General features: G+C 37.6%; 5 protein-coding genes across 5 annotated transcripts in view; 3 read left to right on the plus strand and 2 right to left on the minus strand.

Annotated features, from left to right (window-relative positions):
- Positions 1-1,139: 1,139 nt before the first annotated feature.
- LOC117336702 (prisilkin-39-like) lies at positions 1,140-2,096 on the plus strand. Its single transcript, XM_033897312.1, has one exon. It carries the CDS (start codon positions 1,140-1,142, stop codon positions 2,094-2,096), a length of 957 nt encoding a protein of 318 aa, XP_033753203.1.
- A 2,072-nt stretch (positions 2,097-4,168) lies between these two features.
- Positions 4,169-4,822, plus strand: LOC117336703 (prisilkin-39-like). The gene has a single exon (XM_033897314.1). It carries the CDS (start codon positions 4,169-4,171, stop codon positions 4,820-4,822), a length of 654 nt encoding a protein of 217 aa, XP_033753205.1.
- A 30-nt stretch (positions 4,823-4,852) lies between these two features.
- Positions 4,853-5,326, plus strand: LOC117336704. Its single transcript, XM_033897315.1, has one exon. It carries the CDS (start codon positions 4,853-4,855, stop codon positions 5,324-5,326), a length of 474 nt encoding a protein of 157 aa, XP_033753206.1.
- Positions 5,327-5,336: 10 nt separating this feature from the next.
- Positions 5,337-9,801, minus strand: LOC117336705 (guanylate cyclase 2G-like). Its single transcript, XM_033897316.1, has 4 exons — positions 8,661-9,801; positions 7,632-7,741; positions 5,452-5,723; positions 5,337-5,342 (listed from the first exon to the last, which is right to left on the minus strand). The coding sequence occupies exons 1-4, from the start codon at positions 8,852-8,854 to the stop codon at positions 5,337-5,339; spliced, it is 582 nt and encodes a 193-aa protein (XP_033753207.1). The 5' UTR covers positions 8,855-9,801.
- An 11,039-nt stretch (positions 9,802-20,840) lies between these two features.
- LOC117336706 overlaps positions 20,841-26,996 on the minus strand; it is a 43,167-nt gene continuing 37,011 nt past the window's right edge. Inside the window, exon 9 of the mRNA XM_033897317.1 lies at positions 20,841-22,716. Within this exon, the coding sequence (XP_033753208.1) occupies positions 22,487-22,716 (230 nt within the window). The 3' untranslated portion in view covers positions 20,841-22,486. The remainder of the gene's footprint in view (positions 22,717-26,996) is intronic.

Genomic DNA, 26,996 nt, shown 5'->3' on the forward strand with positions numbered 1-26,996 from the left:
GTAAATGTATCTTATACTTTGATTATTTAATGACGTTTAATAATTCAATTAGCATTGACACTGATTTATTATTGGTTAAATATTTTCGCGGTTTTACCAAATTCAGTTATGTTTTGCGAAATCATGAAATGGATATAATAGTTAATTTGCTGCATTTATTGATATGTGTAATGTGTCAAATTTTCCGCGCTTTATTTTCGTTCTTCGAAATTATAGACAGGAAAAACACATATCTATGGCCTTGATATATATTTTTCAATTACTGACAACACTGACGTCATATACACTCATAATAATTCAATTACAGGCATGCGACATGTACAATATGTTTAATCGAAAAACTTCTATCTAGTGGGTAAAGGGAGATAACTCCTACATAATTATAACGTGTATTTGCACTTGAAGCAATGATTGATAAAGTGTGCTGTTACTGTCACAGGGTCTTGTCACAGATCCAAAGTTTATTGATGGGCGATGTGATTGCTGTATATCGTCACAGGGACGTGTTACAATATTATTTATACAATACTATATTAAATTTTGTATATAACATCCGGATTCCATATCCTACCGTTACAATATAGATATCAATTTTATTTCATTCATAATTCAACATTAAGTTCATAACGACCCATAGTACAGTACAAAAGAATAGAATCTGGAAATAAGTTGTTCTAATCTGTATCTATCCGTGCCCCTGTGATATTGCACCAACTTTGTAACTTTTTACTTACGAATTAATTCTTAAATTTAATAGTTAAACAAACCTTAAAACGATTTTCTTCTAATATGATCAAGATAAGAATTTAAAAAAACGAGATGGATATAAATACCTTGGTTTGAGAGAGGCCGTATGATGGGCCATAACTAAATCTGAGAGTGGCGGTATGGTGGGGTATATAATTAAAACTGAGAGTGACGGTATAGTGGGGTACATAACTAAAGCTGAGAGTGGCGGTATGGTTGGGTACATACCTAAAGCTGAGAGTGGCGGTATGGTGGGGTACATACCTAAAGCTGAGAGTGGCGGTATGGTGGGGTACATACCTAAAGCTGAGAGTGGCGGTATGGTGGGGTACATGCCTAAAGCTGGGAGTGACGGTATGGTGGGGTACATAACTTAAGCTGAGAGTGGCGGTATGGTGGGGTATATACCTAAAGCTGACAGTGGTGGTATAGTGGGGTATATACCTCAAGTTGAGAGTGGCGGTATGGTGGGGTACGTACCTAAAGCTGAGAGTGGCGGTATGGTGGGGTACATACCTAAAGCTGAGAGTGGCGGTATGGTGGGGTACATAACTAACACTGAGAGTGGCGGTATGGTGGGGTATATACCTAAAGCTGAGAGTGGCGGTATGGTGGGGTATATACCTAACACTGAGAGTGGCGGTATGGTGGGGTACATACCTAAAGCTGACAGTGGTGGTATAGTGGGGTATATACCTAAAGCTGAGAGTGGCGGTATGTTGGGGTACATAACTAACACTGAGAGTGACGGTATAGTGGGGTATATACCTAACACTGAGAGTGGCGGTATGGTGGGGTACATACCTAAAGCTGAGAGTGACGGTATAGTGGGGTACATACCTAAAGCTGAGAGTGGCGGTATGGTGGGGTACATACCTAAAGCTGAGAGTGACCGTATAGTTGGGTACATACCTAAAGCTGAGAGTGGCGGTATAGTGGGGTACATACCTAAAGCCGAGAGTGGCGGTATGGTGGGGTACATACCTAAAGCTGAGAGTGACAGTATAGTGGGGTACATACCTAAAGCTGAGAGTGACGGTATAGTGGGGTACATACCTAAAGCTGAGAGTGGCGGTATGGTGGGGTACATACCTAAAGCTGAGAGTGGCGGTATAGTGGGGTACATACCTAAAGCTGAGAGTGGCGGTATGGTGGGGTACATACCTAAACCTGAGAGTGGCGGTATGGTGGGGTATATACCTAAAGCTGAGAGTGGCGGTATGGTGGGGTACATACCTAAAGCTGAGAGTGGCGGTATGGTGGGGTACATACCTAAAGCTGAGAGTGGCGGTATGGTGGGGTACATGCCTAAAGCTGGGAGTGACGGTATGGTGGGGTACATAACTTAAGCTGAGAGTGGCGGTATGGTGGGGTATATACCTAAAGCTGACAGTGGTGGTATAGTGGGGTATATACCTCAAGTTGAGAGTGGCGGTATGGTGGGGTACGTACCTAAAGCTGAGAGTGGCGGTATGGTGGGGTACATACCTAAAGCTGAGAGTGGCGGTATGGTGGGGTACATAACTAACACTGAGAGTTGCGGTATGGTGGGGTATATACCTAAAGCTGAGAGTGGCGGTATGGTGGGGTATATACCTAACACTGAGAGTGGCGGTATGGTGGGGTACATACCTAAAGCTGACAGTGGTGGTATAGTGGGGTATATACCTAAAGCTGAGAGTGGCGGTATGGTGGGGTACATAACTAACACTGAGAGTGGCGGTATAGTGGGGTACATAACTAACACTGAGAGTGGCGGTATGGTGGGGTACATACCTAAAGCTGAGAGTGGCGGTATAGTGGGGGTACATACCTAAAGCTGAGAGTGGCGGTATGGTGGGGTACATACCTAAAGCTGAGAGTGACCGTATAGTTGGGTACATACCTAAAGCTGAGAGTGGCGGTATAGTGGGGTACATACCTAAAGCCGAGAGTGGCGGTATGGTGGGGTACATACCTAAAGCTGAGAGTGACAGTATAGTGGGGTACATACCTAAAGCTGAGAGTGACGGTATAGTGGGGTACATACCTAAAGCTGAGAGTGGCGGTATGGTGGGGTACATACCTAAAGCTGAGAGTGGCGGTATAGTGGGGTACATACCTAAAGCTGAGAGTGGCGGTATGGTGGGGTACATACCTAACACTGAGAGTGGCGGTATGGTGGGGTATATACCTAAAGCTGAGAGTGGCGGTATGGTGGGGGTACATACCTAAAGCTGAGAGTGGCGGTATGGTGGGGGTACATACCTAACACTGAGAGTGGCGGTATAGGGGGGTACATACCTAAACCTGAGAGTGGCGGTATGGTGGGGTACATACCTAAAGCTGAGAGTGGCGGTATGGTGGGGTACATACCTAAAGCTGAGAGTGGCGGTATGGTGGGGTACATACCTAAAGCTGAGAGTGGCGGTATGGTGGGGTACATACCTAAAGCTGAGAGTGGCGGTATGGTGGGGTACATACCTAAAGCTGAGAGTGGCGGTATGGTGGGGTACATACCTAAAGCTGACAGTGGCGGTATGGTGGGGTACATACCTAAAGCTGAGAGTGGCGGTATAGTGGGGTACATACCTAAAGCTGAGAGTGGCGGTATGGTGGGGTACATACCTAACACTGAGAGTGGCGGTATGGTGGGGGTACATACCTAAAGCTGAGAGTGGCGGTATGGTGGGGTACATACCTAAACCTGAGAGTGGCGGTATGGTGGGGTACATACCTAAAGCTGAGAGTGGCGGTATGGTTGGGGTACATACCTAAAGCTGAGAGTGGCGGTATGGTGGGGTACATACCTAAAGCTGAGAGTGGCGGTATGGTGGGGTACATACCTAAAGCTGAGAGTGGCGGTATGGTTGGGTACATACCTAAAGCTGAGAGTGGCGGTATGGTGGGGTACATACCTAAAGCTGAGAGTGGCGGTATGGTGGGGTACATACCTAAAGCTGAGAGTGGCGGTATGGTGGGGTACATACCTAAAGCTGAGAGTGGCGGTATGGTGGGGTACATACCTAAAGCTGAGAGTGGCGGTATAGTGGGGTACATACCTAAAGCTGACAGTGGCGGTATGGTGAGTACATACCTAAAGTTGAGAGTGACGGTATAGTGGGGTACATACCTAAAGCTGAGAGTGACGGTATGGTGGGGTACATACCTAAAGCTGAGAGTGAGGGTATGGTGGGGTGCATACCTAAAGCTGAGACTGGCGGTATAGTGGGGTACATACCTAAAGCTGAGAGTGACGGTATGGTGGGGTACATACCTAAAGCTGAGAGTGACGGTATGGTGGGGTACATACCTAAAGTTGAGAGTGACGGTATAGTGGGGTACATACCTAAAGCTGAGAGTGACGGTATGGTGGGGTACATACCTAAAGCTGAGAGTGGCGGTATGGTTGGGGTACATACCTAAAGCTGAGAGTGGCGGTATGGTGGGGTACATACCTAAATCTGAGAGTGGCGGTATGGTGGGGTACATACCTAACACTGAGAGTGGCGGTATGGTGGAGTACATACCTAAAGCTGAGAGTGGCGGTATGGTGGGGTATATACCTAAAGCTGAGAGTGGCGGTATGGTAGAGTACATACCTAAAGCTGAGAGTGGCGGTATGGTGGAGTACATACCTAAAGCTGAGAGTGGCGGTATGGTGGGGTACATACCTAAAGCTGAGAGTGGCGGTATGGTGGGGTACATACCTAACACTGAGAGTGGCGGTATGGCGAGGTACATACCTAAAGCTGAAAGTGGCGGTATGGTGGGGTACATACCCAAAGCTGAGAGTGGCGGTATAGTGGGGTACATACCTAAAGCTGAGAGTGGCGGTATGGTGGGGTACATACCTAAAGCTGAGAGTGGCGTTATGGCGAGGTACATACCTAAAGCTGAGAGTGGCGGTATGGTGGGGTACATACCTAAAGCTGAGAGTGGCGGTATGGCGAGGTACATACCTAAATCTGAGAGTGGCGGTATGGTGGAGTACATACATAAAGCTGAGAGTGGCGGTATGGTGGGGTACATACTTAAAGCTGAGAGCGGCGGTATGGTGGGGTACATACCTAAAGTTGAGAGTGGCGGTATGTAGGGGTACATACCTAACACTGAGAGTGGCGGTATGGCGAGGTACATACCTAAAGCTGAGAGTGGCGGTATGGTGGGGTACATACCTAAAGCTGAGAGTGGCGGTATGGTGGGGTACATACCTAAAGCTGAGAGTGGCGGTATGGTGGAGTACATACCTAAACCTGAGAGTGACAGTATGGTGGGGTACATACCTAAAGCTGAGAGTGGCGGTATGGTGGAGTACATACCTAAAGCTGAGAGTGGCGGTATGGTGGAGTACATACCTAAAGCTGAGAGTGGCGGTATGGTGGGGTACATACCTAAAGCTGAGAGTGGCCGTATGATGGGGTACATACCTAAAGCTGAGAGTGGCGGTATGGTGGGGTACATACCTAAAGCTGAGAGTGGCGGTATGGTGGGGTACATACCTAAAGCTGAGAGTGACGGTATGGTGGGGTACATACCTAAAGCTGAGAGTGGCGGTATTATGTGGTACATACCTAAAGCTGAGAGTGGCGGTATGTAGGGGTACATACCTAAAGCTGAGAGTGGCGGTTTTATGTGGTACATATCTAAAGCTGAGAGTGGCGGTATGGTGGGGTACATACCTAAAGCTGAGAGTGGCGGTATGGTGGGGTGCATACCTAAAGCTGAGAGTGGCGGTATGGCGAGGTACATATCTAAAGCTGAGAGTGGCGGTATAGCGGGGTACATACCTAAAGCTGAGAGTGGCGGTATAGCGGGGTACATACCTAAAGCTGACAGTGGCGGCATAGCGGGGTACATACCTAAAGCTGACAGTGGCGGTATACTCATTATCAGAGTATCTAGTTCTGTCTTGTCATCCAGAGATTCTTCGTTTCCCAGCCACTGGAACACTGCGATGTCCCGATAGGACGCGAGCTGGGCGATGGGGATCATCGCTTGGAAAATAACATCATTGTCATTACATGTATATTAAAAATATAATAGAACTTCTCAACATTTATAATAAAATGAATGATACAAAATATAAACCTCTATTCATAAAAACGTATTGAATATTGTTGAGCAGATGAAACTATTGATAGTTCCTTTACATAAAACGTCATTACTTTCTGTGTCATAATGACGATGTACGCAATATCGTCACAAAAAAGGGGTAATGTTACTATGACTACCGAAAAGGGAAGTTATATATATATATATATACATGTATAAACAACGCTAGATCACGATAGAAGCTACATATAATTTTGATTACGTTATGACCGGTACAACTTATAAGGACATGTACCAATTAATTATCTGCACGAGCACGGATTTAGATACGATTCAATTTCCTAATTGATCGTCACTAGTTATGAAATACGATGTAAACGTCAGGTTGTGATTTAGATTTGTATCCAGACGTCTTTTATTATGTATATATTCCAATTAGTGTTCAAATTAAACATTGAAGTTTTCTTATTTTTTGAAGATCGCTTGGGTAAAGTTCCTTACGAAATTGACATTAACGAAGGTTTTAATGAGAACGGATTTGAACTTTCGTGACAGAATGTTCTATTTACATGTATATAGATCAATCATTATGTAGAAACTTTCTCGTATATATTTCATTTGACGATTTTTAAGGTAGGGTTTTAATGTTTGTTACAGTATTTTGCGACAATGACGTATATTATGTGAGAGCCTCTGTGTACATAAACTGATGAAACCTGGGTCAGGCTAATCCTGTATGATCTAGTAGGTAAACACTGATGGCCCATGGTATCTGTCATTCATGTAGCTAATAGAATGGCACCGGACTTTAATTTTACCGCACAAAGTTAGAATGAAAACGTTTTACTGTGCAAAGTAGGAATAAATTGTTTATTTGGTTTTTTTTTGACGTCCTATTAACAGCCAGGGTCATTTAAGGACGTGCCAGGTTTTGGAGGTGGAGGAAAGCCGGAGGGCTAGTGATAAAGTGTCGGGACACCTTAACCACTCGACCACCGCGACCCCTGTACGAATAAAAACATTTTACCATATAAAGTCCAAATAAAAATCATTTTACCGCATAAAGTACGAATAAAAAACATTTTACTGTACGAAGTCCGAATAAAATATTTCACCGCACAAAGTACGAAAAAACATTTTATCGCAAACTACCAATGAAAACATTTTACCGCACAACATACAGATAAAATCTTGAAATAATCAATACTTTCTAAGAGGTGATGATTAATTATTCTTTACGAAATATAGTCTCTAATCACTTATACCCAATATTCAGCCAGAACCTGTCTATTACGACTTCTCTTACGACTGTTAACTTATATACAGTGAAACCTGCCAAAAATGACCCTTCTATCATTAACATATAACCACTAATACATCTCGTTATAGTAAATCACATCATCTAATCTTACCCCTCTTTCATCACTTCTATAAACTTATGTAGAGAAAAACCTGTCTATTACGACCTCTGTAAAATCACTTATATGACATACAGGAAAACAATTCTAGTACCACCTTGCTAAAATCCTTTAAAACGTATATGAGGCGCAAGATAAACAATGAAATCTGTCTAATTCGACTTCTACAGTTATAACTGTCTAATCCGACTTCTACTATAAAAAAAACTGTATAAACCGGCTTCTACAGTAAAAACTGTCCAATCCGACTTCTGCAATGGAATCTGTCTAATTCGACTTCTACAGTTATAACTGTCTTAACCGACTTCTACAATAAAAACTGTCTAATCCGATTTTTACAATAAAACCTGTATAATCCGACTACTACAATGAAATCTGTCTAATCCGACCTCTTTTTGATCACTGATAAAACTGTGATTAGATGATGTTTACCTTGAGTACATGGTGGGCCAACAATCACGTCTACAGACGAGTTAAAGATGAAGTCAGTGAGGACACCGATACTCTGTTTACTGCTACAGGCGGAGTCGAGCCAGATGACACTGTGGACGATCACAACAGGAATAATGTTGAAATGTTGAGTTAAAAATGAAAGGGAAGTTCTAATGTATGACAATTTTTACACATAATTGACCTGTTATCCAGTAATCCTGTAATATTTTTACATATGGGACTTGTGTAATACACTCATGAGCGTTTTTGTTTTTGTTTGTTGTTGTTGTTGTTGTTGTTGTTTTTTTATTATTATTTGTATTTTTCTTCCATGTGCTGCGACAGCCAAAATCAATAATGACGTCATTGATTTGGTTTGGTTTTGGTTTTGCATTGTTTAATATCCTATCAACACCTAGGGTCATTAATGGACGGTCTCCTTTGTGCGCGAGGTGCATTTCCGAGGTGATACTTTGTGTTTTGGAGGCTGTGGTATGTTTTTGTTGGTCTCCGTGGGATATCCTGGAACTGATGCCGATTTTAAAGTACATACTCCCGAAGACACCCAACAAAACCCCACCCAGTCACATAATTCTGATTTAGGGCGAACTAGTCGTCCCACTCCTTAAATGCCGATCGCTAAACCGGAGTAGAAACTACCATTGTTATGTTTGTTTGTTTGCTTGTTTGTGTGTTTGTATATATGTTAGGTTTGTTAGGTTTGTTTGTGTTTGTGATGTTTGTTAGGTGTGTTCGGTTTGTTTGTGTTCGTGTTTGTTTGTTTTCTGGTTTGTTTGTTTGTTTGTATGTGTGTTTGTTTGTTTGTGTTTGTTTGTTTGTTTGTTTGTCTGTTTGTTAGGTTTGTTTGTTTGTTTGTTTGTTTGTTTGTGGTATAACGCCCTTCTTCAGTCATGTAAGGACGGGTGTCTGAAATATACCAATAGAAAAAAGAACAACAAAATAACATAAAAATAGAACAAGAAGAGTAAACAGCCGAACAAAAGAATTACTTATGTATTGTGTTCTTACTTGAGTGTTCCAGTGGGCAGTATGGACTCGTTATAAACCGTCTCTATGGCTAGGGCGAGAGCTCCTAGAGACGTAGACGCATTGACCTGTAGGTTAGAATGGGGTGACACTCGCGGAGCCATCCAGATCACTGTCAGCGCATGCACGGACACTATTATACAAAAATAGACACTAATATGTTTGTAGATCCTCATTTTCAGTATATCACAGATACTTCAAACGATGAACACGATACATGTTTGTTTAAGTTATCAAATGATATATAGGTGCAGTACTTGAAGTAAAATCAGTGATATTATCATGTAAGGTATATCTTTGCTAGGTTGTCCGGTACAGGATTTATATATCTATATACAGGTATGTAGGTAATACGTGGTCCAAGACGGAAGGGAAACATATAATATGGTTGTTAAGTCTAACACGGGATGAGGAAAAATGGAAATTATCTACAGATCAGTTTTGAAAACAACGAGAGGTTTTGGTCAGAAGACTCATTGTATGTTTGTAGTTCATTGCCCATTTCTAGTGGATTAGAATCTGGCATCAATCCTTCTGTCATCAAGATATAGCGTCAAACCTTGATATAATGACTGTCGTTATTCACTACAGTGTCACACCGCGATATAACGCCGAATAATTCCACTTGTCCGGTCATATCAACACTTTTGATATCTCCGTTTTGATTTTGCTTAATAATAGGAAAAAAGACATCACTTTTCACGGTTACTCCCGATTCACAACACCTATGGTCAGTTCGCTGTATCGCTAATAAAATATAGAAAGGAAACACACACTCTTTCCCCTGTATCTCCCGATTCACAACACCTGGTCGGCTCGCTGTATCGCGAATAAAAAAAGAAAAGAAAAAAAAACCACACTTTCCACAGTATCTCCAGATTCACAACCTCTCGGTCTGTTCGCTGTACTGCAAATAAAAGACACTACTTTTTACTATAACTCCATATGCGACACCTCGTTCTATTCGCTGTACCGCGAAGAAAAGACACCAATTTTCACTGTAACTCCAAATCCACGACACCTCAGTTAGCTTGCTGTACCGCGAATAAAAGACACCACTTTCCACTCATAACTCCAGATTCGCGACACCTCAGTCTGTTAGCTGTACCGCGAATAAAAAAACACCTCTTTCAACTCTTACGACACCTTGGTCTATTCGCAGTTCCGCGAATAAAAAACACCACTTTTCACAGTATCTCCAGATTTACGACAACTCCGCCTGTTTGCTGTACCGCGAATAAAAGACACCACTTTCCACTGTCACTCCAGATTAAGCCACTAAAGTATCAGGTTTAGAGTTATGAAGTTTCGTTTCACAAGATGTATTTCACATAATCCTTCTATATTATACAACCTGTGTGGACACGCATGCTAATTAGGTAAGGTCAACACGTTTCACCCGGGGTCAGAACTGTAATTCAGAGTTTGGCTGGGTAAACATCGTCCACGAAATATCCCGTGTATGCTGGGAAAGCGAGACCGGGCAGCGCGACCTCTCTTCTTCCTCTCAAATGAATATAACACTATAAAAATATCCCGTCTTTTTATCACGAATCAGTCCATGTAGTGATAACGATATATATTTTAATCAAATCACGATATCCGGCACGTCCCTGTGTCATTTAAGCTAGTATTCGGGTCATTGCATGCAGACATTAAGACAAGCACACATAGATTGATGACGTCATTGATTGATGAGCCTGTCATTTCGCGCGAGATCTAACAAATCTGAACGTTCTTTAAACATTCCCTATCAAAGCTACAGCAATTAGCCGTATTATCACAAGGGGTAGATGATTTGTGTAAACAAACACTCAAGTGCTGACCAAACCAAGTCAACGACCAAACCAATTGTATTTTAATCATCCATCTTGTTCGTGTTGTGATTGTCGGCGGAAGTCAGTGTTGTTTGATTGGGTGGTATCGCGAATCGCACTTGATCGTTGTACGCGTTTTCAAGTGGCAACTGTAGATATATATGTTTATCAAATATACATTATAGAAATGATTATCAGTTAACATAGACTTTTTATCCCATGTAGGTATTTTTTTCTGTTGGAGCTCCTTTCATAAAAATGTGGCGCCTGGCCCCTTTAAATAGGACAAGTATTGCGTAATTCTCGCTCACCTTTGCTGAAAATTATGTTTTAATTCTAAAATATATGAAATATTATTATTAATAATAAACGGCTACCCCCTTCATCAAGTGGTATGCCAAGATTTTTACAGCCATTTTCTATTGTTTGGTATTTTATATTTCATAATTTTGGCGCAAACAGAGCTCGAGGTATGGACCAGATTGTGTAGCCGCAGATGTGATAGGTTGATATTGTTTAATAATCTTTAACTTTAGCAGGACAACAAACATACTGCACTTATTGTGAACATGTTATCATACATGTACATGTATGTCTACGGTCTAGCTTGGTATCTTGTTTAGATTTGTATCAACTCAAACGTATGTACAAGTTGTATTCCTTATTCACTTATGCATGACATAAGTTGAATTATAAAGTAATTAAAGATCAGATGTGGGAAATTACATGTAAAGTATATAATTTAATTAAGATTCCATGTATTCCATGACAAAAACAAAAAAAACAAACAAAAAAAAAACGTTTAAATCATTTATAAGGTGTAAAGTAGGACTTCTTTGTTAACACTTTTATTATTATTACCCAATGGAAACTCATTTGAGTCAATCTTTCTCTGAAGTTGGTCTTTATCACTACATAATGTGTGTGATTATATGCTTTTGTGGTTTGATTTATCAATTGTAATATCAAGGATTCGTCTGTGATCACTTAAGTCACATGTAACGGGAACTCGTTTGCGATTCTGTTTATCATCTGTAATGGAAACTCGTTTGAGATTCTGTTTATCATCTGTAATTAGAACTCGTTAGAGATTCTGTTTATCATCTGTAATCAGAACTCGTTTGAGATTCTCTTTATCATCTATAATTGAGACTGTCTTGAGATTCTGTTTATCAATTGTAATTAGAACTCGTTTGATATTCTGTTTATCATCTGTAATCAGAACTCGTTTGAGATTCTCTTTATCATCTATAATTGAGACTGTCTTGAGATTCTGTTTATCAATTGTAATTAGAACTCGTTTGATATTCTGTTTATCATCTGTAATTGGAACTCGTTAGAGATTCTGTTAATCATCTGTAATTAGAACTCGTTTGAGATTCTGTTTATCATTTGTTATTGGAACTCGTTAAAGATTCTGTTTATCATCTGTAATCAGAACTCGTTTGAGATTCTCTTTATCATCTATAATTGAAACTGTCTTGAGATTCTGATTATCATGTGTAATGGGAACTCGTTTGAGATTCTGTTTATCAATTGTAATGTAAAACTAGTTTGAGATTCTCTTTATCATATGCAATGTTATTTACTTCTATCGCATGTGGTCACACACAACAAACACAACACTTAATTGAAAACGTTTTATTGAAAACCCATCAACAGAATTTATTTACAAATTTGTGTGAAAACAGGAATACACAACACAGCTATCTGAATATCTAATGTCTTTTTCAAATGAAATTACGCATAGAAAAGAGCATATATCATAAAATGTCTACAACAATTTCATTTTTCATTTAAAAATTTCTACTTCTATTCATTTTATGTACACATGTTTATGTTTAGTAAACAATTTCAGTCGTAAACAACAAATGTTTGTTTTCCAATATTCCGATAAAGAACTTTTTTGGTATCATATTTAAGGAGTTTATACTTTGATAAATAAAAGTCACGATTGTGCATCGCGGAATAACCACATGTTGTGCCATCACACTCTACAACTTTGCGCGAAGTAATTAATGAATGTGCCAGCTAAATTGATAAAATGTGTGAACGTAAAATATGCACGATTTCCGTTGCAAACTAAAGCTGTGATTTTATTAAAATATTCCAAGATCAACGTACATAGTTTTATAGTTTATATGTTTGCAAGATGCTCAGTGAATTTTGTGAGTAGATATTTGAAATTTTGGACTCTTTCTCAACTTCGTCTTTCAAAACAACATAATGTAAACATAATGTTGAAGCATTAGTTTAAATTTGCTGTTGACTGCTCTGCAAATAAAATGCTAAAAAAAGGTTGTGATTTGTAATGTCAAAGTTGTGATGCATACTTGTCACAATTTAGATAGGATTTTCATTGACTTACAGTTATTTCTTTGCTTTTAATATATTTTGAATACATATTTAAGACATGCGCAGGAAGGACCTATGACAAGAAGTCACGTGTTTCTATATATACTAAGATGTTGTGTTTACATTCCCTTACTCGAGGTGATGTTTCATGAAAACTAACTCCTTACTTATGTGTAGATGTATCTCGAAGTTATAGTTCGTAATTTCGCAATGTTTGTGTCAATCTCGAGGGGAAAGTTTGACGAAATGTTTTTGCCGAACTCGATGTGATAGTCCGTTATACTGAACTCCTTATTTCTCTCTCGAAGAGATAGTTCGTGAAACCGAACTCCTTATCGCCAGCTCGAGGAGATAGTCCGTAATACCGAACTCATTATTTCTATCTCGAGGAGATAGTCCGTAATACCGAACTCCTTATTTCTATATCGAGGTTATAGTCCGTAATACCGAACTCCTTATTTCTATCTCGAGGAGATGGTCCGTAATACCGAACTCCTTATTTCTATATCGAGGAGATAGTCCGTAATACCGAACTCCTCATCGCTATCTCGAGGTGATAGTCCGTAATACCGAACTCTTTATTTCTATCTCGAGGTGATAGTCCGTAATACCGAACTCCTTATTTCTATCTCGAGGAGATAGTCCGTAATACCGAACTCCTTATTTCTATCTCGAGGAGATAGTCCGTAATACCGAACTCCTTATTTCTATCTCGAGGTTATAGTCCGTAATACCGAACTCCTTATTTCTATCTCGAGGAGATAGTCCGTAATACCGAACTCTTTATCGCTATCCCGAGGTTATAGTCCGTAATACCGAGCTCCTTATCGCTATCCCGAGGAGATAGTCCGTAATACCGAACTCCTCATCGCTATCTCGAGGTGATAGTCCGTAATACCGAACTCCTCATCGCTATCTCGAGGAGATGGTCCGTAATACCGAATTCCTTATTTCTATATCGAGGAGATGGTCCGTTATACCGAACTCCTTATTTCTATATCGAGGAGATGGTCCGTTATACCGAACTCCTCATCGCTATCTCGAGGTGATAGTCCGTTATACCGAACATCTTATCTTTATCTCGATATGATAGTCCGTAATACCGAGCTCCTTATCTCGATCTCGATGTGATAGTCCGTTATACCGAACTCCTTATTTCTATATCGAGGTTATAGTCAGTAATACCGAACTCCTTATTTCTATATCGAGGAGATAGTCCGTAATACCGAACTCCTTATTTCTATCTCGAGGTGATAGTCCGTAATACCGAACTCCTAATTTTTATCTCGGGTTGATAGTCCGTTATACCGAACTCCTTATCTCGATCTTGAGACGAAAGGGCATAATTCCGAAGTATGTCTATCTCGAGGTAATAATCTGTAATATTGAAACCTTATCTGTAACTTTAACTTATCCTTCTCGAGGTGTACCGATACGCAATAAGTAAGCAAGAACTCGTCATAAGATAAAGCACAAAACTAATTTTACCTGACAGCCGATAAAAAAAACTGAGAGAGAGTAAAACATTAATTGATTTTGTTTGTTCTTCATCAGTTTTGCTACTTTGCATGTAGATTAATGTATACTTATTTTTATTAATCATTAAAAAAATGCTGACGAAATGAGATATAAGTGTAAATAAAATGAATACATTGATTGATTTATATATTGATTACTTATCTCTTTAAATCCGCGTGAATTAAATGGCTATAGGTCTATCTTAAGACTACCCAGATTAATATTTTCTGGGTTGTGCTGGACTTTTTTAAACCCCTTCTAGATTTGTGTAATTTTTTTGGTTGGGGTCGGATGGAAGGACGGAAGGTTACGACATCGAAAACGGACGACACCCAGGGCTACTTATACAACAGTTTAAACATACAAGCGTTTGCCTTCACTAGAAGATAACAAATTTAAATCCAGTCATCTGTTTTTATTAAGTGATACACTTGAAACAGTCAACAGATATGTTCGTGTCTCTTCACAGTCAGACTTGAGAATCAGTTCCGTATTTACCAATTAAAACACGTAAATACAATCTATGCCTTATTTAAAACAATATATACATATTATTTTGGGAAAGCTGAAATTAGAACGGTTGATTTCACAAAAATATGATATATTGTTCATAGAACATTAGACTTATATTACAGATATTCAATCTAGCTCTGGTTTCCAAGGGAACAACACCAAAAATCAGTTTATACATTGAATACAAATAAATATATAATATTCAACTCATATTCGAATATGACATTCACCTGAATTGTCTTCTGTATAATTCAAATTTAATTGAATTTGAATTGATAATTTGCCTTAAGATTTCATTTTTCTCTAGTTCGACTTAATCTCTCAAAGTCCTATATGACAATTAAAAATAAATATTCATCACATTTTGAAAATGTTTTAGAAGAAAAGAGAATCTAACGACAAGATATTCTAAATATACCATCCATCTCTATGGACGACAGAACAATGGTTTTGACTATTGTTTTCGAAGAACCGGGTCTGGTTCTCAATATTGATATTCAATGTAACACTGCAAAACTTCGTCTATAAATACCCTCGATGTAATGTCCCTCGTCTATAAATACCCTCTATATAATGTCTCTCGTCTATAAATACCCTCGATATAATGTCTCTCGTCTATAAATACCCCCGATATAACGTCCCTCGTCTATAAATACCCTCGATATAACGTCCCTCGTCTATAAATATCCTCGATATAATGTCCCTCGTCTATAAATATCCTCGATATAATGTCCCTCGTCTATAAATACCCAAGACATAATGTCCCTCGTCTATAAATACCCAAGACATAATATCCCTCGTCTATAAATACCCTCGATACAATGTCCCTCGTCTATAAATACCCTCGACATAATGTCCCTTTTCTATAAATACCCTCGATATAATGTCCCTCGTCTATAAATACCCTCTATATCATGTCCCTCGTCTATAAATACCCAAGACATAATATCCCTCGTCTATAAATACCCTCGATACAATATCCCTCGTCTATAAATACCCTCGATATAATGTCCCTCGTCTATAAATACCCTCGATACAATGTCCCTCGTCTATAAATACCCTCGACATAATGTCCCTTTTCTATAAATACCCTCGACGTGATATCCCTTGCTATAAATACCCTCGACATAATGTCCCTCGTCTATAAATACCCTCGATATAATGTCCCTCGTTTATAAATACCCTCGATATAATGTCCCTCGTCTATAAATACCCACGATATAATGTCCCTCGTCTATAAATACCCTCGACATAATGTCCCTTTTCTATAAATACCCTTGACGTGATATCCCTTGCTATAAATACCCTCGATATAATGTCCCTCGTTTATAAATACCCTCGATATAATGTCCCTCGTCTATAAATACCCTCGATATAATGTCCCTCGTTTATAAATACCCTCGATATAATATCCCTCGTCTATAAATACCCTCTATATAACGTCCCTCGTCTATAAATACCCTCGATATAATGTCCCCGTCTATAAATACCCTCGATATAATATCACTCGTCTATAGATACCCTCGACATAATGTCCCTTTTCTATAAATACCCTCGACGTGATATCCCTTGCTATAAATACCCTCGATATAATATCACTCGTCTATAGATACCTTCGATATAATGCTCCTCGTCTATAAATACCCTCTATATAATGTCCCTCGTCTATAAATAACCTCGACATAACGTCCCTCGTCTATAAATAGACTCGATATCACGTCCGTCGTCTATAAATACCTCGATGTAATGTCCATCATCTATAAATACCCTCTATATAATGTCCCTCGTCTATAAATAACCTCGACATAACGTCCCTCGTCTATAAATACACTCGATATCACGTCCCTCGTCTATAAATACCCTCGATATAATATTCCTCGTCTATAAATACCCTCTATATAACGTCCCTCGTCTATAAATACCCTCGATATAATGTCCCCCGTCTATAAATACCCTCGATATAATATCACTCGTCTATAGATACCCTCGATATAATGCTTCTCGTCTATAAATACCCTCTATATAATGTCCCTCGTCTATAAATAACCTCGACATAACGTCCCTCGTCTATAAAGACACTCGATATCACGTCCCTCGTCTATAAATACCCTCTATATAATGTCCCTCGTCTATAAATACCCTCGATGTAATATCCCTCGTCTATAAATACCCTCGATGTAATATCCCTCGTCTATAAATACCCTCGATATACTGTCCCTCGTCTATAAATACCCTCTATATAATGTCCCTCGTCTATAAATACACTCGATATAACGTCCCTCGTCTATAAATACCCTCGATGTAATGCCCCTCGTCTATAAATACCCTCTATATAATGTCCCTCGTCTATGAAGACTCTTGTGTAATTTTATTTTTCATAAAAATCGATATAATGCCATCCTTTCTAAATTGCCTGGGTCTACATCTCTTTTCTTTCCCAATTTCAAAAAAGCAAAAACATCTCAATACATCATTTTCCAATGTCTCGACTGACAATATATCGAAGTTTAGCGTGAGCATTTAATGAATATCATTGTGAGAAAGTTTTTCGCTAGGTAAGTACGTATCAATGATTTAGCTACAGCTACGACAACAATTAAATCAAGTAGTTAGTTTCGTAAAAACACCAGGAATGGAACAAAAAACACCAAAAAATGAAATAAAACGGGTGTTGTAATATACAGTTATTGCTGAAAAATTAATATCTATTCAAAAATGTGTTCTCATCACAGTCAATTTGCTTCATCCACCAACGCTTACGATTTGTACACAGTTGGCCTATTTTCTAGAGAACTCCATAGCTATTTACAAACAGTATTTCGGGAGGAAGAGTTTTCACGTCCGATATTGCCAGGCAAAGCTACACGAGACATCATTTCAGGCACATGACCGCCGGTCAGTCGACTGAACACTACAGTAACTGCCTCTATAGGCCCGCAGAAACGTTTCGATAGCAACCAAATGCTACCAATGGATACCTTTAAAATCCAAGGGTTCTTACTGCTTTCTACTCGCGTATCTTCCTTGCAACCTTGGAATATGACAAAGCAAAGTTGAATCATCTTGTGGATAATAAGGTTTATTTCTTTGGAAACGTTTTGGGAAACATGGTGAATACGCAGGCATTTGTTTTAGCGTATCGCTATTTCATATGATACGATTATGAATAGCCAGAGCTTTGATTTAAAAATTAATGCAAAAAAGCTTTGTATATTTCAAAGGACAAATTAAAGATTGACAATTTTCTTTTGAAACAAATCGGGGAAAACGTTTTTTTTTCTATGAAATATTCCAAAGGTTCAGAGTAGTTTGGCATACCAGAAATGGAAACCGTGGATGCCAAATTATTTTTTATCGTTTGTTATTGGATTAATTTGAGTAATTGAGTGGTTATATGTAGGCAATAACTCTGAAGCAGAGTCATCAACTTTTATAAAAAAAAAAATGAAAAAAAAAAATGAAAAAATGGCGCATTTTGTGCATCGGGGTAAGAAATATCGTAAAACTTTGCCTTACAACAGAACAGACGTGAAAACACATCCTATTCCGTCTATACAAGATGATGCCGTTCGGAAGACCTCTTCCTATTCTGTACCTCTCTTTGTAAACCAAGTTAGACGAATTGAGAATTTCTACAATTATTGAAGTATTTGTAAGTCTGTGTAATATTCAGATTAAAATCATTATCTTACCAGCGACAAGATATTTGATATATAGGTGTTGGTTCTATTAGGAAGTAGAATCCAGGCTAATTAGCAATCGTAACACGTCCTAGTCGTTATGTGGCAGTGTTTCCATAGCAACCGTGCAGAAACGATGGCATTTACAAGAAAGTATCGACTCATTTATTTTACGTAATTCTACGTTTTCATTAAAAACATTATTATTAAAGAAAACAATATATACAAAATACTGAAGATAATCCCCAAGTGAACTCTCGCAGAGAGTGAGATTTTTAACAGAACACCAGATTAAAACATCTCTTCCTAAGAATTTGTGCTTACAATTCCATATGGTTTGCAAACTCTTAATCTTGAAAGGCTTTAGAAATGCCACCTAAAAATTCTTAACTTTTGTCTCATCTTTTACTTCCGTATTTTGCTCTGAATCTATTGTTTGCTTTAAAATACATCCATTCCCCTTCCCCCACCCCCTAGTCAAACGTCATACATGTTCTTTACATGATACAAGAAGAGGACAGTGTAAGCCGAGGAGTTCCGAAGCACGATCAATGCAGTTGTTCCGAGAATTGTCACGTCTTGTCTGTGAGTATTATGACTCAACATTCAAGTCTCGTGTAAGTCTCGTTCGGACACCAGACCGACATGTTTATCATAATATAAAACTATGTAACACACATCAAAAGCTATTCACATGCTTTAGTTTAAATAATAAAAAAAAAACTTTAAATTTAACGTCAATTAATTCCATACCCGTTCAGTCTTCCCGTGGTTATATTATTCCATTGTATTCTCCATTCCAAATATCTCACGTGTGCTCAATAAAGCAACAAATTGAGCTATACAATTTCTGGCAGTGTTTTCATAAAACTCAGCTTTTCTCTTCAAAACAAACATATACATAATTTATATGAAATATTTCCACGCGAGATAAACACTGCTGAATAATTGGAAAGTGTACAAGTGTGCCGTCAATATCAAACATAAAATTAAAAACAAAATTAAAACAGTTAATCTATATTTTTACTAAGAGAACAATGCATTATAAATTTCAGATATATAGATCTGCGCCGCGTTGTTTCTATATATGAACTCATAATCATATTAACTTCTTAACCATTTTTCAAACTGACTTAAACACTTGTCACCCATCAAATATACTCTAAATGTTATCCGTACTAATTTGGCATGACTATATATGGATATATGTAGTCCCACGTGATCAATATACATATACATACAATGTATCAATAACTTGCCACCAATTCTAGTTACCGATAAGAAACGTCACTTCCTGTTACTGAAAAAAACGTCACTTCCTGTAACGTTCGTAAATCTTCCTAGTGAGCTCCAGTCAAGGGACAGAAGTAATCGTCATTTTCAAAATGCCGGCGTTTTGTTTTTCTTAGCATAACTCCATTCAATCATGCTAGTACTGACATGTCCGATCTCCTTACATATTCTACCTTCAAGATTCGCCATAGCCGGTCAATATCGACAAACAGTTAATCATGCTTGACACGTTTTTTTTTAAAGTCACGCTAACCAAATGCTTTCAACCACATTCTTGTCAGAGAACTAGGTTGACCATTGAGTTGGGTATGTTATTTATCCAAGTTGATCATTCGCGATCGATGCAACCATAAATAAACTCGTGACGTCACAAGAAAAGCCTCTATTGACAGTACAAGTTTTTACTTTGAAAGATGATAATACTGTTACAGGTTAACATTTTCCTGTTAGCGGATTTTTCCCCAATTTACTGCTGTTTTTTAAAAATTTTTATTGGTATGTCAAATAATCGTGCTAACTCTAATTTACACAGCATGTGGAACAAAACGCCTTAACAGTCATTTTCTTCTGCCCGACACTCAGATATTTTCGCCAGTGATTTCATACAAAACGAGGAAGCAGACGTCAACATGACGTCACGAGATGTCACGTGGGTGCTATAGTCTGTTCCATACAACATGTTCAGGATTATCCGAAATCATAGATACCGTGATTCTAAATCGTTTAAACAGAAGTGAAATCGGACTTTACCAAAATGACGAATACTTATGTCCCTTTATTGTAGTTTACCTAGAGGATTGGATTCGATTTTTTTCCTAAAAACTTCGTTATGTTTTTTTTCCGTTGCGTCTGAAATAATCATCGCATCGCAGTCCTATTTTGGTGGAAAAAAATGATATTTTGTAGTTAATGATATCGACTATGATTTATTTCATATTCTCCTCCTTCTCCTCCTCCTCCTCCTCCTCCTCCTCCTGCTCCTCATCATCATCAAAAAAGCCCATCATGTTTAAATGACATAAACGATACAGTCTATTTACAAAAGAAACACTAATATGTATTTACATTACATGCATAAAATGACTTTAGTAGGGAGTTCATTTGCATATTAAAATGTCATATTTATAATTAATCGATCAATAAAAAAGGTTTGATTGCCAAACCTGTGTGATAAGAATATCATTGTAGATTTTTAAACTGGGAAAAACAACTGTCAAAGCGGAGAAAATATCAAACTTCTTAACGCACACGCAAAGTGTATTTGTATCACTAAATATTCGGGATAATAGTGGTCATGGCATTCATTTACAGTTAAATTCCATTTTACTTAAAGCCAAGGCAGAGAGGTAAAGATAATTGAAACATTTAATTTTCTTATAACATTACTATTTTGAAAGACCTTGAATGCATTTACTTAATACAATAAAAAAAAAAATACATACATAAATGCAGCTCTTCTGAGAAGAGAGTTTACACTACAGTATATAATTCACATGGAATTAAATTAAAATGAACAAATACTGATATATCAAAAGGTCAAGAAAATTGTGTATTCATTATTAAAAAAAATCACGTTTGCTATTAAATATGGTAGTTTTTAAATTGTTTTTAGCAGGAGCAAAATACAAATTATTTATGTCACTTGAAACAAAAATGCCCTCCATGTTTGGAGATCGGTATATGTCTTGTTTTCATGGTCCAACAAGATACCGGGACGTAAACATGAAGAAAAAGGCACACTGGACGGCCAATCGAATACAGCCTTAGTCTAGTGTTAACGTGGTATTAATGTAACTACCGTGCATTTTGAAATATATAATTAGTTAAAAACATAATAAAGCAATTTTGTTTCCCCACCTACGCAATCCAAGAGTTCAGTTGTTGATATAAGTATTATCTACACACCCGAAGAAAGTGTTCCGGGAAATACAAGTACTACATACACGCCACCTGGCGGATTATACGAGTTGATAACCCTAGGAACTTTACGGGTGTTGGTTTATCACATCTGATATCCTTAATACGGATGAAATTATTGGTTTGACAGAGATAAGATGAAATTCGTCGGCCCTAAATTGTGTGTAGCGTTTAGTAATTTTGAAAGGACCAATACAGCCTTGCGATTGGTCAGCAATTTAGTTTGGAACCAATGAAATGTCTTAGTACAGGTCCTCCATTTTGCCCTGACCCCGTCGAGGGAGCAGCTTGGTCTATTTGCACTGGGACCCTTACATTTTTAGGTAACTTTCCAATTACATTGTTACGTTCACCTGTTGACTTAAACAAAATAGAAATCAACATTCCCCCCTTAAAATCACGATTAAAACGAATTGTTAAAAGGTTGCATTTCATTAGCGATCGACACATAATTTTCAACTTGCGATGGTACGGTTTTGTTTTGCATTATGTAAAACGCACTTTAACAGCCTTTCACCATTGCTTTTAATGTGGCACACTCCGTCAATATACGGTACGAAATGTTGCAAGAAAATAACAGTAATATGTCAAGGTTGCTCATAAAATTTCGCCGGCAAACAATAAACTATATTACTAGGTAACAAACAAATTAACACGCCGATAAAAATAGACACTTCCATCTAACATCAAGGTTAGGTTGGCGCTCTCCGCTGTTTCAAGCGTCTTGGTGAGTCTGATCAAGATCGTTGCCGTTCTCCTCAATACTCCCGTTGGTTTCGTTGTGTTTGGAGTGTCCGTTAAGGAATCGCAGTCCGGGGAAATCCAAGGAGGGCAGGGAGTGTCTGGGAGAAGATCTGGTAGAGGAACAGCCCTCTTCCAATTCCGTAATCAGAGAAAGAGTGGAGCTATCGATCTTTACTTTACATTTCTTCTTACCAATCGTGGCTACAATATATAATAAAAAAAAAGTTTAATTTCATGCTTTGCCATATTTCTGCTGACTGAAGTACAAAACCCTCATGGCTAAGCTACAAACGATATTAAATGTAGCATTTTTTTTTTCTTTTCACTAAAGTTACTATCCAGACAACTTCTATAAGGCTTAGGTAAAAAAAAAAGTGCATTTCAAGGAAATGTTACCAATCCAACAAAAAATACACACACTTTGATTTCTTTTTAACTTTGCTGTATAATGTAAGTTGTTGCCTTTCTAAAATATACATTACTTTTTCCCGAAGTAAGATTATGAAAAGGCGAAAAATGGTCTGTTATCCATTGTTATGCTATAAGTATAGGCATGCCACAAGGAGATACACTTTCCTCAATATAATTATATATATTTAATTTTTTTTTTTTTTTTGCGATTTTTTTTTATCACATCCGTTGAAGAAAAACAGTAATTGTTGACTTTGTCATTTCCGTTCATCATGTTCTGCCCGAAGTTTTGAACCACTTAAAAACACTCTTTACTGGATACAAATGATCGCTCTTTCTGGCGAAGCGCTGGGTCGATTATCTTCGAATTCCATATAAAAGATTCCCATTGATTTCGCATTTTCAAATTTTAGATTGGTCAAATAGATAAAATCGAAATCAGGCGACCATCTTGGATTTTTACAGTTGACTGTCCTCACTCAGATTTTATAGATAGGTTTCCTTTATTCCAAAGGGGAAAACAGTAACAATATTATTTCAATATTTGAAGTTATACCAAAATGTCCATGGTCAGTTTGGAATTTAAAGTGTTTTCTCGGATGACGCTTTATAAAAACAATTCTCTTGAAGAACAAGACACCCAGACATGTTGTTAAAAAAAACTAGGGACACTTCATAGCATGTCAAATACAGGTGACAAACCCAAAACAAGGGACACTTCATAGCATGTCAAATACAGGTGACAAACCCAAAACAAGATTTAACACGTGTGTGATTGGTGTACTTTTGGTATATCAAACACGTGTGTAATTGGTGTACTTTGGTATATTTAACACGTGTGTAATTGGTGTACTTTTGGTATATTAAACACGTGTGTAATTGGTGTACTTTGGTATATTAAACACGTGTGTAATTGGTGTACTTTGGTATATTAAACACGTGTGTGATTGGTGTACTTTTGGTATATTTAACACGTGTGTAATTGGTGTACTTTGGTATATTAAACACGTGTGTAATTGGTGTACTTTTGGTATATTTAACACGTGTGTAATTGGTGTACTTTTGGTATATTTAACACGTGTGTAATTGGTGTACTTTTGTATATTTAACACGTGTGTGATTGGTGTACTTTTGGTATATTTAAACGTGTGTAATTGGTGTACTTTGGTATATTTAACACGTGTGTGATTGGTGTACTTTTGGTATATTTAACACGTGTGTAATTGGTGTACTTCTGGTATATTTAACACGTGTGTAATTGGTGTACTTTTGGTATATTTAACACGTGTGTGATTGGTGTACTTTTGGTATATCTAACACGTGTGTTATTGGTGTACTTTTGGTATATTCAACACGTGTGTGATTGGTGTACTTTGGTATATTTAACACGTGTGTAATTGGTGTACTTTTGGTATATTTAACACGTATGTGATTGGTGTACTTTTGGTATATTTAACACGTGTGTAATTGGTGTACTTTTGGTATATTAAACACGTGTGTAATTGGTGTACTTTGGTATATTTAACACGTGTGTAATTGGTGTACTTTTGGTATATTTAACACGTGTGTGATTGGTGTACTTTTGGTATATTAAACACGTGTGTAATTGGTGTACGTTTGGTATATTTAAACGTGTGTAATTGGTGTACGTTTGGTATATTAAACACGTGTGTAATTGGTGTACGTTTGGTGTATTTAACACGTGTGTAATTGGTGTACTTTTGGTATATTAAACACGTGTGTAATTGGTGTACGTTTGGTATATTAAACACGTGTGTAATTGGTGTACTTTGGTATATTTAACACGTGTGTAATTGGTGTACTTTTGGTATATTAAACACGTGTGTAATTGGTGTACGTTTGGTGTATTTAACACGTGTGTAATTGGTGTACTTTTGGTATATTTAACACGTGTGTGATTGGTGTACTTTTGTTATATTTAACACGTGTGTAATTGGTGTACTTCTGGTATATTTAACACGTGTGTGATTGGTGTACTTTTGTTATATTTAACACGTGTGTAATTGGTGTACTTTTGGTATATTTAACACGTGTGTAATTGGTGTACTTTTGGTATATTTAACACGTGTGTAATTGGTGTACTTTGGTGTATTAAACACGTGTGTAATTGGTGTACTTTTGGTATATTTAACACGTGTGTGATTGGTGTACTTTTGTTATATTTAACACGTGTGTGATTGGTGTACTTTTGGTATATTTAACACGTGTGTAATTGGTGTACTTTTGTTATATTTAACACGTGTGTGATTCGTGTACTTTTGTTATATTTAACACGTGTGTGATTCGTGTACTTTTGTTATATTTAACACGTGTGTGATTGGTGTACTTTTGGTATATTTAACACGTGTGTGATTGGTGTACTTTGGTATATTTAACACGTGTGTGATTGGTGTACTTTTGGTATATCTAACACGTGTGTAATTGGTGTACTTTTGGTATATTTAACACGTGTGTGATTGGTGTACTTTGGTATATTAAACACGTGTGTAATTGGTGTACTTTTGGTATATTTAACACGTGTGTAATTGGTGTACTTTGGTATATTAAACACGTGTGTGATTGGTGTACTTTGGTATATTTAACACGTGTGTAATTGGTGTACTTTGGTATATTTAACACGTGTGTGATTGGTGTACTTTTGGTATATTTAACACGTGTGTAATTGGTGTACTTTTGGTATATTTAACACGTGTGTGATTGGTGTACTTTTGGTATATTTAACACGTGTGTGATTGGTGTACTTTTGGTATATTTAACACGTGTGTAATTGGTGTACTTTTGTTATATTTAACACGTGTGTGATTGGTGTACTTTTGTTATATTTAACACGTGTGTGATTCGTGTACTTTTGTTATATTTAACACGTGTGTGATTGGTGTACTTTGGTATATTTAACACGTGTGTAATTGGTGTACTTTTGGTATATTTAACAGGTGTGTGATTGGTGTACTTTTGTTATATTTAACACGTGTGTAATTGGTGTACTTTTGGTATATTTAACACGTGTGTGATTGGTGTATTTGGTATATTTAACACGTGTGTGATTGGTGTACTTTTGGTATATCTAACACGTGTGTAATTGGTGTACTTTTGGTATATTTAACACGTGTGTGATTGGTGTACTTTGGTATATTAAACACGTGTGTAATTGGTGTACTTTTGGTATATTTAACACGTGTGTAATTGGTGTACTTTGGTATATTAAACACGTGTGTGATTGGTGTACTTTGGTATATTTAACACGTGTGTAATTGGTGTACTTTGGTATATTTAACACGTGTGTGATTGGTGTACTTTTGGTATATTTAACACGTGTGTAATTGGTGTACTTTTGGTATATTTAACACGTGTGTGATTGGTGTACTTTTGGTATATTTAACACGTGTGTAATTGGTGTACTTTGGTATATTTAACACGTGTGTAATTGGTGTACTTTTGGTTTATTTAACACGTGTGTAATTGGTGTACTTTTGGTTTATTAAACACGTGTGTGATTGGTGTACTTTTGTTATATTTAACACGTGTGTGATTGGTGTACTTTTGGTATATTTAACACGTGTGTGATTGGTGTACTTTTGGTATATTTAACACGTGTGTGATTGGTGTACTTTTGGTATATTTAAACGTGTGTAATTGGTGTACTTTTGGTTTATTTAACACGTGTGTAATTGGTGTACTTTGGTATATTTAACACGTGTGTAATTGGTGTACTTTTGGTTTATTTAACACGTGTGTAATTGGTGTACTTTTGGTTTATTTAACACGTGTGTAATTGGTGTACTTTGGTATATTTAACACGTGTGTAATTGGTGTACTTTTGGTTTATTTAACACGTGTGTAATTGGTGTACTTTGGTATATTTAACACGTGTGTAATTGGTGTACTTTTGGTATATTTAAACGTGTGTAATTGGTGTACTTTTTGTATATTTAAACGTGTCTGATTGGTGTACTTTTGTTATATTTAACACGTGTGTAATTGGTGTACTTTTGGTATATTAAACACGTGTGTCATTGGTGTACTTTTGGTATATTTAACACGTGTGTAAC

The sequence above is a fragment of the Pecten maximus genome, chromosome 10 (genome assembly GCF_902652985.1).
Source record: "Pecten maximus chromosome 10, xPecMax1.1, whole genome shotgun sequence".
Classification (NCBI taxonomy): Eukaryota; Metazoa; Mollusca; class Bivalvia; order Pectinida; family Pectinidae; genus Pecten; species Pecten maximus.

Bases quoted from the DNA above. Each gene is read 5' to 3' on its own strand.
- LOC117336703 (XM_033897314.1), top strand. From the start codon at position 4,169: ATGGTGGGGTACATACCTAAATCTGAGAGTGGCGGTATGGTGGGGTAC.
- LOC117336705 (XM_033897316.1), bottom strand. From the start codon at position 8,854: ATGAGGATCTACAAACATATTAGTGTCTATTTTTGTATAATAGTGTCC. The intron at 7,742-8,660 runs GTAAGAACACAA...GATCGTCCACAG, and splicing joins CTGCCCACTGGAACACTCAA to TGTCATCTGGCTCGACTCCG. The intron at 5,724-7,631 runs GTAAACATCATC...TTATTTTCCAAG, and splicing joins TGGCCCACCATGTACTCAAG to CGATGATCCCCATCGCCCAG.
- LOC117336702 (XM_033897312.1), top strand. From the start codon at position 1,140: ATGGTGGGGTATATACCTAAAGCTGACAGTGGTGGTATAGTGGGGTAT.
- LOC117336704 (XM_033897315.1), top strand. From the start codon at position 4,853: ATGGCGAGGTACATACCTAAAGCTGAGAGTGGCGGTATGGTGGGGTAC.